The sequence below is a fragment of the Spea bombifrons genome, chromosome 4 (assembly GCF_027358695.1).
Source record: "Spea bombifrons isolate aSpeBom1 chromosome 4, aSpeBom1.2.pri, whole genome shotgun sequence".
NCBI classification, from domain to species: Eukaryota; Metazoa; Chordata; class Amphibia; order Anura; family Pelobatidae; genus Spea; species Spea bombifrons.
Window position 1 is genome coordinate 97,581,029 of NC_071090.1, and position 16,175 is coordinate 97,597,203.

General features: G+C 39.9%; 1 protein-coding gene across 2 annotated transcripts in view; it reads left to right on the forward strand.

Annotated features, from left to right (window-relative positions):
* Positions 1-1,208: 1,208 nt before the first annotated feature.
* Positions 1,209-16,175, forward strand: part of LRRTM4 (leucine rich repeat transmembrane neuronal 4) — a 244,661-nt gene continuing 229,694 nt past the window's right edge. For both annotated transcript variants that reach the window (XM_053464649.1, XM_053464650.1), the window contains exons 1-2: positions 1,209-1,822; positions 3,879-5,425. In XM_053464649.1, the coding sequence (XP_053320624.1) occupies positions 1,819-1,822; positions 3,879-5,425 (1,551 nt within the window). In that variant the 5' untranslated portion in view covers positions 1,209-1,818. The remainder of the gene's footprint in view (positions 1,823-3,878; positions 5,426-16,175) is intronic.

Consider the following 16,175-nt stretch of genomic DNA (forward strand, 5'->3'; position numbering starts at 1 on the left):
TAATAAAAATCATACGGCTTAATAAAAAAAAAAGAAACAAAATTAATACTTCATTTTTTTATAACCGTTGTTATTTAATATGCCGGCAACCTAATAATTTTTATTTCTCAGCAAAAAATGTAACTTCTGCAAGGCAACTGTTTCAGCGATTTTATCTCAAGAAATAACACCGGTGGGACTATGAAAAAATGAAAATGTTGTTTCTATAAAGAAGTAACACGAGGGTAGTAGATAAATGGAACAGCCTCCCGTCACAAGTGGTAGAGGCTAATACAGCAAGATCATTTAAAAATGGATGGGATAGGCACAAAGCTATCCTGAATCCTAGAGGAGACCAAGGGACGATTAAGGATTCTATTTCAGAAAAAATGAGCAGACTAGAAGGGCCAAGTGGTTTTTATCTGTGTTCGTATGTTTTGTAATGTGATATATTTGAGTGCATTGCTTACCTTCTTTGGCAGTCAAAAGGGTTAATAGTCTCTCGCTGGTGACCAGAATTGTGCCTGTTTAAGGGACCTTAGAACATTTTTTTAATTATCATTATTATTATGTTCTTCCATATCTTTGAAGGCTGCTATCTGTAATTATTATTTTCTTGTTTTCAACGTTCTTTTTCCTCTAATTAGTAACCAAGAACCTTAAACGAATCAAATGACGGAAAAAAAAGGCATCCGAAGAAAATGGCAAATTGGTCGAAGCGGCTTTTTTTTCCTTCAAAGCTTGAAGAAGAAAAAAAAAAGAGATAATATAGGTAGGTGGCATCAGAGGGTGCAGGACTCTTCCGTTCCTGCACTACCCTTCTGAGATCTGAAAGGAGTTATCACGCGTGAATTATTTATTAAAGGTTTAACAAGATAAACCGTGTCTGCGATGTATCTTTACCAATAACGCTGTGTTTTAAATCAGACAGGGCTTCGCGGACCTCTGACGTATAATCCATTCATCAAATGCACAAATGGCTCTCAGAGGCGAGGGAGTTAATTGTATTTTGTGAAAGAGCAAGAGGCACTGTGTTGCATCGCAATGACGGACCGCGCCGGCTTTCTGGCTCCCGCCTGTCTCCTCTAATTCCGTCGGCAGAGGGCAGTCTGTCGCTGGAACGAGGACATGAGATGCAAGCTTTTGAGCATCAGCAGTCTCTGAGAGAGCGAGCGAGAGAGAAAAAAAAAAAAAAAATCTCTTGAATCCCAGCTGCTTCCAACACAGCGACATAGCAGAGGAAACCTGAACAGCTCCATGGAAAAACCCAAGCAGCACTTCTTCTGAACTTGGGGCTACCAGACATCGCCGGTGTGGCCTTATTGCTTCTGACGGCGTGAAGGAGGTGGTGGGGCTAAGGATGGATTGCTAAGGATGGCAGACAGCGGTGACCAAGACGTGTTGGGTATCGCACAGAAGTTCTATACCTTCCTTACCGGGGCTGAATTCTCCACCTCGCATTGCACTCAAAATCGAAGGATTTTGCTTGTCTGAAGACCCCCCCCCGGCCAGATTTGGCACATATAGAAAGGGGTCTTACCTCTCTCCCCTTCTCCTAAATTCTATTACCGTCTCAGGATTGGGTTTTTTTTATTCCACGAGGAACCATCAAAAATAAACTTTGCAATACATAGAGACAGACATCTATATATATATATATTTCTTCTTATTCATCAAAGGTTCGGAGAGGAAAAGCCCCCTCGTCTGCGTCCAGGATGGTTTGACACTGAGACCTGTATGAACCATGAAGGAATTGGTGCTTTGTAATTGAGAGGAGGAACAAAAAAAAATTAAAAACACGTATATTCTGGGGACCAAGGAATTGCTGGGTGACAAAGAATGGGTGAGTGAAGTTTCTCGCTTAATTCCCACCAAAGGGGCTGCCGGTGTATGTGTCTGCGATAGAGAGGATGGCTGTAAGCTATGCGTGTCTTGATTTACTTCCTATTATTGGATCTGTAAAAGATACAAGGTGATCCAATTCTGTGCAACGTATAGCAGATACATCACTGGAGACTACGATTGTGCGTTTAAATATGTCGTTATATAGATTAGATCTGTCATTGTGTGTATATATATATATATATATATATATATATATATATATATATATATATGTGGCTGCACTTAACATACACATACCCAGGGTGTCATGTGCCACGTTAAATGCATGTTTAAAAGGACAGAGGTAAGCACATACCTTGTGAGGCTTTACACCTGTTAGCAATATCTGTGAAGGATTAGCACATACAGTGCAGACTTATGGTGCAGAATTGCATCAATGTGCGACCACGTACATATTTTATTACATACATGTGCACATGTATTCCAGCCTACTTACGATGCACGAGAGAACATACGTTAACCCCTTCTCATAGCAAAATGCTCTAACTTGAGTCCCCAGTTCCAGCGTTTGATGCGGAAGTGCTATCTAGATTTGGTACCCCGTACATCCCTGGGTGTATCTTGTGGAGGGGTCCGCTATTTGTTGGTGGTGTGGGAGGCTTTCTGGGGCAATGCTCTAGCTTCTATCCGATTGCCAACCTATTCTTCCATGCCTCTGAATCCAAGGCATTCATTAATCAGTTATAGAGGAGAGAGTCGTACAGAATCCTTTTTAGTGGCAGACAACATGGAAATGCCAGCTGGGGCTTAGACATTTTAACTCTTCGCCTTTTTTTTAGTCTTGGGAGATCTAGAATGATGTTTTGGATAACTTGAGGAACTTTGTTTTGTAAAATCAAGGTCCCCGTGGCTCTTATCTGGTTTAGTCTGCAAAAGCAGCTAACATTTAACCCCCCTCTTGCAATGCTTTTTTTCCCCACTGATTTTCTTCATAAGCAAAGATTCTGTTTGGCTAGACAAATTTTCCGAGTCCCTTTTCAGATTCCGCCATTAGTTAACAAGGTCAGGTACTCGATCAGCTGCCTACCTGACGGAAGGAAAGGTTATGGAACGATACGGGGGAGAAAGAAACTTCTCCATAAATAGATGCATTGTGAATTGTGAGTGTGTGTGACTGCGTGCCTGTGTGGGAAAACATGGGAGGCAGACTAGGTAATGAACAGACTGCAGCGGAGATTGGGTTAAAAACTCTGAACTACGACAATATTTTTGTAACCCTTCAGGTTTCAATGATGTTGAGCAGATGGCAAAAGAGTACATGGCATGCACCGCTGCCTTTGAAAGGGTTAACAGATCTCTCATTAGGAGCAACCACATGCAAACCCAGCATCATTTTTAATTAAATTCCAGGCGCTAGGGGATTGCATCCAAGAAAAAAAAAAGGACATTTCATTCAGACTCAAGCCCTTCCTTTTTCATCGTGTATAATTCACGCTGATCAATTTTCTCTATTCATATATTTTCTTAGTTCCTATCCAAGTAATGGTGATCTGTTACCTTTACATTATCTCATCGATAAACCCGTTTATACTACAGCACACATCTATTTCAAAATAGATTGGATATTCCCACCAAGTGTATAGTATGGGTCAGAAAAAAATATATATCATTTTACCTTCGACGGCTTTTTTTACTGAATCCTAAATTAATTTGCATGAATTCTTTATTGGACGATCACAGGACCCCGCACATGTTCCATGTTAGCGATGCGCTACAGTCATTTGAAAGAAGAAGGGATTAGGAAGCCACCAAGTTAAGAAGGTCATCTCTTTAAATTTAACGAAACAGCTTATGATATTTTTAGGAATAAGAGAGATATTTTTGCTGTAATGTGTAAAAGGATTTGAAATTTTTTTTTTATTCGGTTTAATTAAAACAATTACTCTCTATACCGCTTAAGCGTTTTTTTTAGGAGGGGTTAAGAGAACTTGCTCAGTCAATGCCTCTCTTACGGTTTATGGCTTTTCAATGCATGTTTGTTTGCAATGTTGCAGGTTTCCAACTGATGAATCAGCTAAAAGGCATGAGTTTGAGAGTGGTCGTGCTGCCTGCGCTCATCCTGGTGATGGTTGTGGGGGCACAGAAAGCTTGTCCAAAGAATTGCAGGTGTGACGGGAAAATTGTGTACTGCGAGTCCCATGCCTTCAGAGACATCCCTCAAAATATTTCTGGTGGCTCCCAGGGACTATCCTTACGTTACAACAGTATCCAGAAACTGAAGTCAAACCAATTTTCTGGCCTTAACCAGCTGGTCTGGCTATACCTGGACCACAATTACATCAGTACAGTGGACGAGGAAGCTTTCCAGGGCATACGACGATTGAAGGAACTGATCCTGAGCTCCAATAAAATTAACTACTTGGCTAATGCCACCTTCCACCCTGTTCCCAACCTCAGAAGCTTGGATTTATCGTACAACAAGCTGCAGACACTGCAGTCGGAACAGTTCAAGGGTCTTCGCAAGCTCTTGATTCTTCACTTGCGTTCCAACTCTCTGAAAACTGTGCCAGTCAGGGTTTTCCAGGACTGCCGCAATTTGGATTTTTTGGATCTGGGATACAATCGGCTCAGGAGCTTGTCTCGAAATGCCTTTGCCGGACTGCTCAAACTTACTGAGCTTCACCTGGAACACAACCAGTTCTCAAAGGTGAATTTTGCTCACTTTCCCCGACTTTTTAACCTGCGCACTCTATATTTGCAATGGAACAGGATCCGTTCTCTCAGCCAGGGATTGACTTGGACTTGGAGTGCCCTGCACAACCTTGACTTGTCAGGAAACGACATACAGAACATAGAGCCTGGGACCTTCCAGTGTCTCCCCAACCTACAAAAGCTCAACCTGGATTCCAACAAGCTCACCAATGTCACACAGGAAACCATTAATGCATGGATTTCCCTTACTTCCATTACGCTCTCTGGAAATATGTGGGAATGCAGCAAAACAATATGCCCTTTGGTCTTGTGGCTGAAGAACTTCAAAGGCAATAAAGACAGCACAATGATCTGTGCTGGCCCAAAACACATCCAAGGTGAGAAGGTTACTGATGCGGTGGAAACCTACAACATTTGCAACGAGACACCTATGCTGGTGACCGAGAAAACTTACCAGACCACCAAAGCGCCACCAAAACCCCAATTTGTACCCAAGCCTACAGTGTTCAAGATGGAGAGTGTCCCACCTACCTTTTACTCTCCTAGCCCTTCTCCAGAACTGCAGACACCCATGGCTGAACAGGAATATGAACATGTTTCTTTCCACAAAATAATAGCTGGCAGTGTGGCCCTTTTCCTTTCTGTGGCCATGATTCTCTTGGTCATCTACGTGTCATGGAAACGTTATCCGGCGAGCATGAAGCAGCTACAGCAGAGTTCCATGATGAAGAGGAGACGGAAAAAGGCCAGAGAGTCTGAAAGACAAATAAACTCCCCTTTACAGGAGTATTATGTGGACTATAAACCTTCCAACACTGAGCCCATGGATGTATTGGTTAATGGATCTGGACCCTGTACATATACCATCTCTGGTTCCCGGGAATGTGAGGTATGAAAAAAAATAAGAAAAAAAATTACAAATTCTAAACATTTTGCTGCTGTTCAAAGTCGAGGTTAAAAATATGAGGGTTTTTTTTTGCAGTCTCTAAAAAAGTTATGAAGCTGGTAGATAACCCCTTTTAAAAACGTTTTACTGTTGTCGAATATGGGGTTTTTAATCCAGTTTGATGTAAAGGTTGGTTTTGTTGAAAGACAGTGGAGAAAACACAAGGGGGTTTTTAAATTTTTTTTTTTTGTTTTTGCCTGGGAGCTGAGACATGAAGGAAGTCCATTCGAGGATGAGATTTCATTTGAATAAGGCTTTTCCGATGGCAGGAGAGAGTGTTTGCCAAGTGGGGCAGATAGGGACAAACCTCTTGAGTTCCCTTAATGAAAAGGGTATTCTGTGCCTGTAATGTGATTTGTTCGAAATTATCCCACAGCCTTTTTTTATGGACTAATGAAAGGATTTATCCAGGATTGAAAAAAAATATAATAAAGTTTTGTGGTTTGGATATCAAGAGGAACTAAGCCAAAGATGCTGACCGGTTTTTGCTTGTTTTACGGAAATAAGAGACACCCTGTTTTCTGTATCTACATTTTGATATGTTTCGGTAATATGATTTGCCTTATGGAATAAGAAAAAGACTGCCTTACATGCAAACAATTGACAGTCATCAGACAATTTTGTAATTCCTCGTCTGCGGATATTTTACAAAAAAAAAAAAGAAACAAAATCAAATAAAAATGTATATATTGAAAGCAAATAACAAAAAAAAAAAGCCATTTGCTGCTTGCTGGCAAATTGTAAATGTGTCGGAAAGTCTATCGTATGATCTGTGCAAAGAACCTGAAAGATCCACGGTGTTCCAACCGGCCGCAGAGTGGTTAAACAAAATCCTTTCAGTATTCCACACATGAACGCTCAGGGATACTACATTCTTTTAACCCTTTCCAAGCAGAAGGGGTTAACTGAAGCTTAGCAAATGTCATATGTTTTTTGTTACTTTATTTCTGGTAATGTTGAGTTACTTGGATATGAGAATAAAAAAAAAATATTTTTATATAATATCCCTTTTCACATATATGTAACAGATGCCCTTTTCTTGTATTTTAACTGTTCAAGTTCCAGAGAGATGTGCCATTTACAGCTAAGTTATGTGCCAATTGCCTCCTTTCTGGTGAATGGTGAAATTAGAGATTGATCAATAGCGAGTAGCACTGTCCAATCAAAACGTAATGATTAAAAGGTGGCATATTTGTGTATCACACTGGCCACCGAGTTGGCAATTGTGCTGGGGTTCTTTGTCATCTTCCAGAATGTGCCATTTAAAGAATTTCTTTATGTCAGCTATTGGCGGCTGGGAGATTGGAATTCCGCACTTTGCCATCTGATGGTACCTGATTGTGTTGCCCTATTACTGTGTTATTTAGCCGGCCACTGTTTCACCACTGGTACTGCCGAATGCATCTGTCTAATGTACAATGTGTCGAGTTACACATGCTGAACGAAACTTGTACGACAGACGTCATCCATCATCCCTGTTTACAAAAAAAAACATATATAATAATAATGACACTATAAGAAAAAAAGCTTCTGTGTAGTTTTTTTTTTTTTTTTTTAAAATAGTCATTGTGGTGCAATCTGGATATATATGATATTTAATAAAAGGTATTTATAGCACAAGAGATTCTACATAATGAAAACAGTACTAGACTTCAATGTCTTAGCACAAAGTGTTTGGAACAAGTATCATCACCTTTTCCTACAGAATGCTAAGATCATATGTGTTATTCTATAGAGGGTATGTGCCAAGGTTTGCAAAATCTAGGTTTTCCATAAAACCATTTTAGCAGTGTTATCCACAATATGGTTTAACGACTTTCCTTAAACCACAATTCCCATAGCACTCATCCAGTTTCCCAAACAATTAGGAGCATCCTTATGTGATCATTGTGCAACATATAGTTTTACGAAGCAAATACACCCACCGGTCACACTTAACCTGTAGAACATGACAAGAACCTCTTCTACAGATAGACACCCTAAATAATCAGTGCACAGGTTATCTGGTTAATACAATTTTAACGGTATCCACTGATTATACTATATTAGTTCTAAATCTTCTGAATATAAAGAATCTGATAAGGACCTGTAAGCGATTTCAGAATGGAGTTTCATAGAGCTTTAACTGTAGCTGCTCCACCAAGAGGCTAAAACGAAGAGTTCTGAACGATATCATCGTTTGCGTTTCATGTTCAAAGATGTTCACATAGATATTCTTCACAGCAGAATGATGCTTTAAAAAGCACCCTATACGTATACTGGATGGCATGAAAATAATCAGGTGGAAAATGTGTCCTCATTATCCAAGGGTCAGTGAAGAAGACATGCCACATTGGTAATGTTAGCCGTAGCATATGTCAACGCCAGCACAGATATAGTTCGACTTTGTGACTCCTATGGTCCATGCAGATGGCTGTAATGCAGATCCCCGGTGGGAGGATTTATCACAAAGTCCTGTATGATGCCAACCGCAGAAGGGCACCATTTGACTTAAAGACGGTTCTTGTGGTTGGGTCAGTTATCTCCTCTCCGAGGAATCAAGATTTTAATGAGAGTTTTGCCCACAGCCACTCTGTTTTGAGACTGATCTCAAGCACTTACCATGAAGGCTAAGGAACCCTATGATGTATCCTCTAAAGCATCTATACTACAACGTGTTTCTTTGAGGGTAAATGCATGTCTGTTAACAATATTTATGAGACGTGTGAATGAGGACTTCCAGTGGGAAATAAGTACAAACATAAGCTGTGTGCTCTGAAAGTGTTATTACTTGCTAGCTACCGGGAGAAAAAAGTCCACATTTTATGTTATATAAATGATACCTAAGCTTTTCATATGAAAGTGATTACGGTTGTGGAAAAGTAGAGCCATTTTTTCAAGGTATAGTAATATCCAAATGGCTGTTTAATTTTGATTCTGTTTCTCAGCATGGGTGGCTGATTTTGGGGCGATCAGCCTCGTACATTTAATGGTTAATGAGCACACATCACCCCCCACGGACATTCGCTCTACACCACCAGGTATGCAGCAGGTCCCTTACTGCAAAAAAAGGCAGAACAATCTACATTTATTTAGCTTTTTATATAAAAACAATATATTTTTAAAATTAATATTTAATAATAATTATAATTAAATATTTTAACTACAAGTATATAATCTTTAAATAATATAATGTAAATTATTAATGCTGTTTAATCTGTGGTCACAATAGAAATATTTTCTGATGTACTTTTTTTTTTTTAAATAATTTATTTTAAGTGATACTATTAACTATATCACCAAAGATAACAGATAATGATGTATGGTATTGATGCATTTAAGGGTACTTAAGGATTGCGGTTATTGTTATGGCTAGTTAGTGGGGCTTTGCCAAGACTTTTTATGTGGCTCTATGATCTGTGGGGAGATTTAGGCCCAAAAGAAGGACAGTCGACTCAGAACATATGCTGGTTCCACAGGTAGGACATGATTTGGATTTACAAGTCTCCTGACCAATATATGGTGGATTTCTTAGTATATCCAGCTCACTGGCCTAGCTTGGCAAGTGTTTACAAACTCTGCATGGAGACAAGATGCAATATACCATAAGCCCTTCTGGCAATGACCGGTGATTTTGAGAAGTTGGGATTAAAATGCCGCATAGCCCTGCGAGGGGCTTTATGAAAGCGCCAAGCTATTTATCTGTTGACCACAATGAGAAATGGAGATATGTTCTTGCAAGCAGGGCAGCAGTTCTTCCTAGTCACCAGGTGTCAATAGGCCGTTGGCACAGCAATGTACAGAAAATGCTTGCTGCCATGGAAACCAGGGAGGAATGATGGTGTCACAGTCAATGATACCTAATCTAAATTAATATTAATAGAATGCTTTTTTTATTTAAGAACTGCTTCTGCAGGTAACTAAAGACAGGTCATCTCATTTAAAGTGGAACTGCTTGCGGGGTAACCCTTGACAATCAAGACTCTTTAAACATTCAGGCACTCAGCCTATATCTCTTGCAGTGTTAACAATAGGAAGGATAATGCGGATAATGAAGCTGAAATCACATTAAAGGTCTCAATACATTGTGGTTTATTCACTAACATGGTACAGCCATTATTAGTGTGTAATGTCATGCACTTAAATTTCCTTTAAGTATTGAAAATGACTCTCTAAAGCCATGGATTCCATAATAATATACCTTCTTGTAGGAGTGCAGTGACCTTATATACAAGAACCCTGAAGATTGAGATATATCTTTCAATTAATGCTGTTTAAAAGCCTCAGAGTTCAAACAGAGTCATCTATCTATTAATAACATTCATTCATTTGCAGGCAACTAAGTATTGTACTGACTCATCAGCCCTTTGAGGGTTAATGCATTCAGCTTCTTGTTGACTTGTTCGGAACTGTAAAAGGTTAAAGATTGTAAGCTCTTATACATGGAGACACTTTCTGCTGTTGTCATAGGCAGGCCTATGCCCAGAGATATATTTGCATTCCATGGCACTCTAAGCCAGAACCTTCAGCCCCAAACCACCACCACCGTGGCCACTGTCCTTACTCTGCCGGCATATGATGTCTATAACTCGCCTATTGAGGACATGCAATGCCTCCGACCAGCTAGTGTCAGTTAGGCACTTTCCTCCATAGTATAAACCGGACATTTGGGGAGCTCAGAGACTGGTCCATTGAGCAGTGGTGCACCAAAGACCTAATTGCCCAATATGATGATCTACACCTGGTTTGGTGCAGAGGAACTGCCCTCCCCATCCCAGACCTGCCTAATTTGCCTATGCCAGGGTACATCGCTGCTTATACCACCAAATAAGTACTATATCTTGGTGAACCGTAGAAACACCTCTATTTAGCAATTGTTTTTCACTTTGAGGCATACAGAAAGTTTGAATATGGTATCTGTCTAAAGCCGCAGAGTGAATGCAATTCAATAAATATATCTCTATTTAAATTTAAAGCTGATAACCCAGGGCCCCCTAGGCACTTGAAGACAGATAATAACTCCTGCCCTGGTTGTCTGCCATGGCCCATTGGCTAAATTGCTTTATAATGCTATGCACTGTGTCTTTTGTAAAGTGCTATTGTCTTTGGTATAAAACGTTTTGCACTGAATGCAGGAGTAAATCTATTACCTCTAAAATCAGAGTTTTGTAAGTGATAAAAAGTACATAAATTAAACCTGCTGGATATGCTACATCATAACCATACCTGGGAACTCTCCACTCGGAGACTCAGAGTGAAAAGCTGCTTTCCTGACTCTCCAGATCATGGAGTTCAATCTCCGGGTCATGGGAGCAGCATTTAGGCGCATCCACTCCTGGCCCTATTCCCCTCCCAACTCCATACAAACTTAAGTTGTTTGGGGCTAGCCCCACCCATGTACACAGCTAGCCATGGCCACACACGTGACTAGGTGCATCCCATCACGTGATTAACCCCGCTGCTTGCAAAGCCAATCCCCCAAAGAGAGAGGGCTCCATCTGGAGCCTGGAAGGTCCCAGGTATGATCATGCCACCAACATTTCAGGTGTTTATAATCGGGGCACCTGTGTTGGAGGTTCTGGCAAGATCAGGGAGGGTGTTTCAGTCTGCCACTGTAATTAGGTGGCATAAGTCTCTATTATTGGGCAGAGTGGCAGAAGTGGTTGCCAGCCCGCTTTAGATGAATAGCCATGTGAGAGCTTCAGTGGAGGTCTGTTGATTTTCGAAACCTCTCTGGGCTGGTAAGGGGAAAACAGAGGATCTCCCCAACTGGTCCATGCTCCCCACTGCCCACAAAAGTTGGACAGCAGAACAGTTCTCGAAAATCAAGACTTGTTGGGAGGAATGTAATCTCAAAATGGCATCTGGCACTTCACCTGTAATAGACTATAAATCCCAGGATGCACAGCTCTGATCGCTAGTCCACAGCTACAGATCTGTGTGCTCAACTCTCTGCCCAGCAATAAAACATTCACAAAGCTATTACTTGTTTTAAAGGTTCAGTGAACAAAATCATAAACCAGGATTCCAGTGGTAGTTGGTTCAGCATTAAATGCCATGTAAACCTATTACACTTTGGTGCCGACATCAGCAAAAGAGGAGGGGCCAGGAACTTTTATAGCGATTTTCTCTGAAATGTCAAACTTTTGCCTGCAAAAAATACAAAAGTAAAATTGAAAGATTAGTTAGTCTGTTTTTTTTCTGCTAGAGAATACAAAGCTTGGCATGGCTGTTTCTTTAGTTTTTCAATCAAAACCGTATTGATTTTTTTATGAAAATTGACCTGCAAAGTGAAAACCATAGGGTACAGAAGGGAAAAGAGTACACATTTCCAAGGTATATATTGGTAATAAATAAGATCAGCCTTTTATTTATAGCTTAGATATAGTAAGGCCCTGTCTGTATCAAAATCAGGGGGAAAAAATAATAATAGTGAATAAATTAATGATTAGGATGCAGATATTGGGTAACTGCACCCCCTGTAATGTTAGACTCCCTATTTTACAAATAAAAATCATTTTGCTTATGATGGTAGAACGAGTGTGGGGCTTCTGGTTTTAAAGATACAAGATTACTAAGCAGCTCAAGGTGATTATACTTCCAGCATGAGTTTGAGCATCGTGTAAGATTTACAATCAGGTACAACGTACCATCAAGACATTCAACCCTTAAATGGTTGCGTACATGAGAAGTAGATGAGTTGGGAGAAAGTATCAACACATTACAATGTCAATGCTGTTCTTCTTCAAAGATATATCCTTGGTGGAAATTTGATGTCTCTGTAATTTTTTCAGCCATGCCATACTATCAAAGTTTTGATAGACTACCCAGCACAGTTCCTTATTGTAGTATGCACAGTCGCTTAACAAAACATGCTGGGGCTCCTCTGCTAGACTTACGTTGGGGCCCCAAGGTGCTCCTATAACTAACATATTCACACACACATACCCTAACACACGGTAAAATACTTGCTCACACAAACATATTTATACACACAGCAACATACTAATACACATACTAACAAAGTTACATGCACAGTAATATACTTACACACAAACATACACACTAACATACTTACACATACCACTCCTACATTTTTGTCCAATGGCCAATGAGAACTCTTCTGCTTCCTTGCAGTCCTCAAGTGCTTCCTACCTCTGAGCACCGGGAAATTACATCATATCCTGTTGCTCAGACTTACTGTGTGGGGACTGAGGCTCACCATTGGGCCCCCATCAACTGGGCTATGGGGGCCTCCATTACACCAGTGAGTATGTGGGAATCACAATGACGACTATTGTTAATAATATTAATAATACTATTTAAGGATAATTTGGAAATGTAATTCATAGGTATGATCAATTTCTCCCATGTTTCCTGGAAACTCCTGTTGAGTATTAAAATATTGTGATTAAACTCAGTGGTCAATGGGTGACCATTGCCACAACGTGAGTCCACACTGATTTCTATGCCAAGAGAAGACAATTGTCAAAAAAATGTAGTGTCCCTGCATTCCCAAAGATTTCCATCAATTCTGTCTACTAATGAAAGCATTTATTTTGGTGCCCTGTCTGTCAGCTTTAGAGAGAAAGCGTGGTAGTGTGGTTACACAATAATGTCTTTGTGGAATTTTAAAGACTGGATTTCCAAAGGCTCTGTTGTGGAATATAGTTTTGAAGACATAGTAGACCTCTGTGTCCATCTGCCGGCTCTTGTAGGTCTGTTTTAAAGATATTTTAGTTTTTAGTGGATAATGAGTAATGAGTACGTTTCTTTTGGAACATTGAAATGATTTAAGCCAGTGGTACACTGTGCTCCCCTGATCCTGTGGTTCCACAACTCTAAAAGGTCCCTGTCCATCTGTGACAACAGATCTTCTCCAGAAAGTTTCTGAGCTGGTTTGTCCTTACCTTTACATTTAGTGGTAGAATTTTAGTTACTGGTGATTATGCCTTGGTATACCCTTGGAAATCTTTTCAATCAGATCAGGTAGAGGAATGGTAGGAAGAAGCCTGGAAAAGGATCATAATATAGCATATAATGAGTGGGGTTGGTGAAGGACACTCTTAAAAAAAAAAATTTTTTTTGCAAAAGACCAAATGCTCATCAAAGATTTCTGGGGAAAAGAGGGTTTCTTAACATGCCAAGCAGAGCTTCTATAACATATGTGTCACATAGCCAAAGCACTGACATCTAAAAGGAGCACGAGCGCATTCTAGATCTCTGATCATATGTGTCTTTAAATGTCTGAAGACAGATCCTGAATTGCACGCTGAGATCACAGGAAGGCAGTATGGAGAAAAGAATTTTGTAATGAGACAAGATCAGGACTAGTTTCTCAGTTGGATGGCTGCAGCTATCAGTGATATCCGCTGCAGGCCACAAACATCTGTATCTAAAATTCCAAGATACAGAGTATAATCCTATAGAAAAAAACAAATTAAAAAAGGACAGGAGGTTTCCCAGCTTTAGATAATGCGTAAATATCTAGTAAATCCTCTGTTCACTATATATATATATATATATATATATATATATATATATATAATTATATAAATAATAATATACCGGTATATAAATAAATAATAATAATAATAAGAGCTGCGTCATTTGTTGGCGCTATATAAATAAAAGATAACAATAAATAATATTTGTACAATAAATATGCGCAGCCCAGTGTTTCTTAACACTGCGAGCTCTGCGTGAAGTGAATCTTTATGCATTATACATAATAGGTAGAGATTAGTTTAATTTGGGAAGTGCCTATTGTGTTTGATTGTAAGACGTTACAGTCCCGAAGATAAGTAAACCAGCCTCAATTATTTAAAAGGAACATGGTTTCAGCCTGGAAAATCGCTGTAATCACAGATTAACCCCGTTACTCCCCGGCAGGTTTAACAAAAGACGTTAAAAATTTGCCTGGGAAACAGATGGTTAAAACAATCTAATGAAATTTGCTAGGATTAGCAGTTCTGTCATAGGATTTTTGGGGTTTGCGCAAATCCTTCAAGTGTAGAAAGCTACTAATTTTCCGTGAGCTTCCCTACTAATTCTCAGATACTTGGAGAATCACTGACGGGGCCGACAGAAAACATTTGGAAAGGTGACACACTCCTAGGGACAGAAGCAATTACGGGAGGTGAGGACGGAGCGTATTCATTTTTTTTTTCCTCCCCTCTATTCTAAATATGACTTAAGATTCCCCGTGGAATCATCAAATGGATGAAGACAACCACAGCTGTGCCTATAATTTTCCCAGCGATTCTGTATCTCTGGTCTCCCAGGGTTCAGAGATAGAATAGCAGGAAATAGGTTGCACGAGAGAATATATCCAGTTTTGTGGTTGGAAATTAGATTGAATTCCTAGTGTTGAATTGTTAAAATAGATTCCCTGTGGGTTTTTCGGAGATGGCCCCATAGGATTTAATACAGGAATGAGATGTTATTCCTTCCAGTTCCTGTGACCCACTTATTCTGCAAGCTTCTTTGTGAATATATACAAACTGTACAGGTATATTAATGTTCTGTAAAGTTAATATGGCATTATACATGTTAATGGGACATCTGTATGATTCCGTGTAAGGGATGTTTTAAATAAGCTTTGTAACAATAAGAGTACCCACCACAGAGGAGCATATTTCACCTATAAATACTAGTACCGATATAACGAAGGAAATGTATTCACCGAGGTCGATGAAAGCTAAGACGATAATATGTGCACGAGAACTGCAGTGGTGTTATGGCGTGGCTCCCACGCAGAGATGTTAGATATTATTACAGTCAGCGAGTAAATAATATAGATATGTAGATATGAATACTGGTTAAGGGCTGGGTATATCAAGTAGATACACTTAGTAAATAACAGGATGTATTTATACAATTGGGCACATGTGTATGGAATTTAGAAGCCACGCACACAACTTTAGAAGAATGCTGCTGGTGGAGGGAGCTGGCCCCAAGAGCAGCAACAACTGGGACCAAACCACGGGCTAGGCTTATAGAGCTTTAGACTCATCACATCCATACAAGAAGTGCTTATATGTACCAAACCAGGACAGGGGAGCAGGGATCTCAGCCGACTCGGCTCTGACTTTCACTCACTTTCTTTTGAAATGCTGGGAATTGAGCTGGAGCCCACACTGGCCATGCCCAACTTATAGGTACCTTGGGCATATATGGGAATTGTCCACGCCTGATTTATAAGCATTAATATATTATTTGTAGTTGTATATTTCAGTCTGCGGTTTCATCTCAAAAAGTACAATAATGATTTTTTAGGCGTATAACATATGCTCTCTCACACACACACTTTATAAGCACAGACACACAAACCGCATATCCATCATTGATTGAAATCATGCCGTACACAACCTCATTACTGAATAATCAGTGTGTTCTCTGCAGGGTTTATTTTACCGTCGACTATCAATTACATTATTCTGTTTGAGTGATCTTGCCAGAGAAATAGCACAGCTTCACACCCTCAAAGGTGGTCACCCAATGCAGGTAGTTTTGCATAAGGAAGTGAGGAGGTTGCCAGATGCAGGCACTTTAGTGGCCTATAGCCATTTGTTCCATTAATGATATAAAACATGGACACTAAAATTCCCCCAACAATTCAGGAAAACACATCGGGACACCTGGATTAGGGGGTAAAACCAGAACCTTGGGAGTATGACCAGACCTGAGAGGGACATGGACATGGGACAGGACC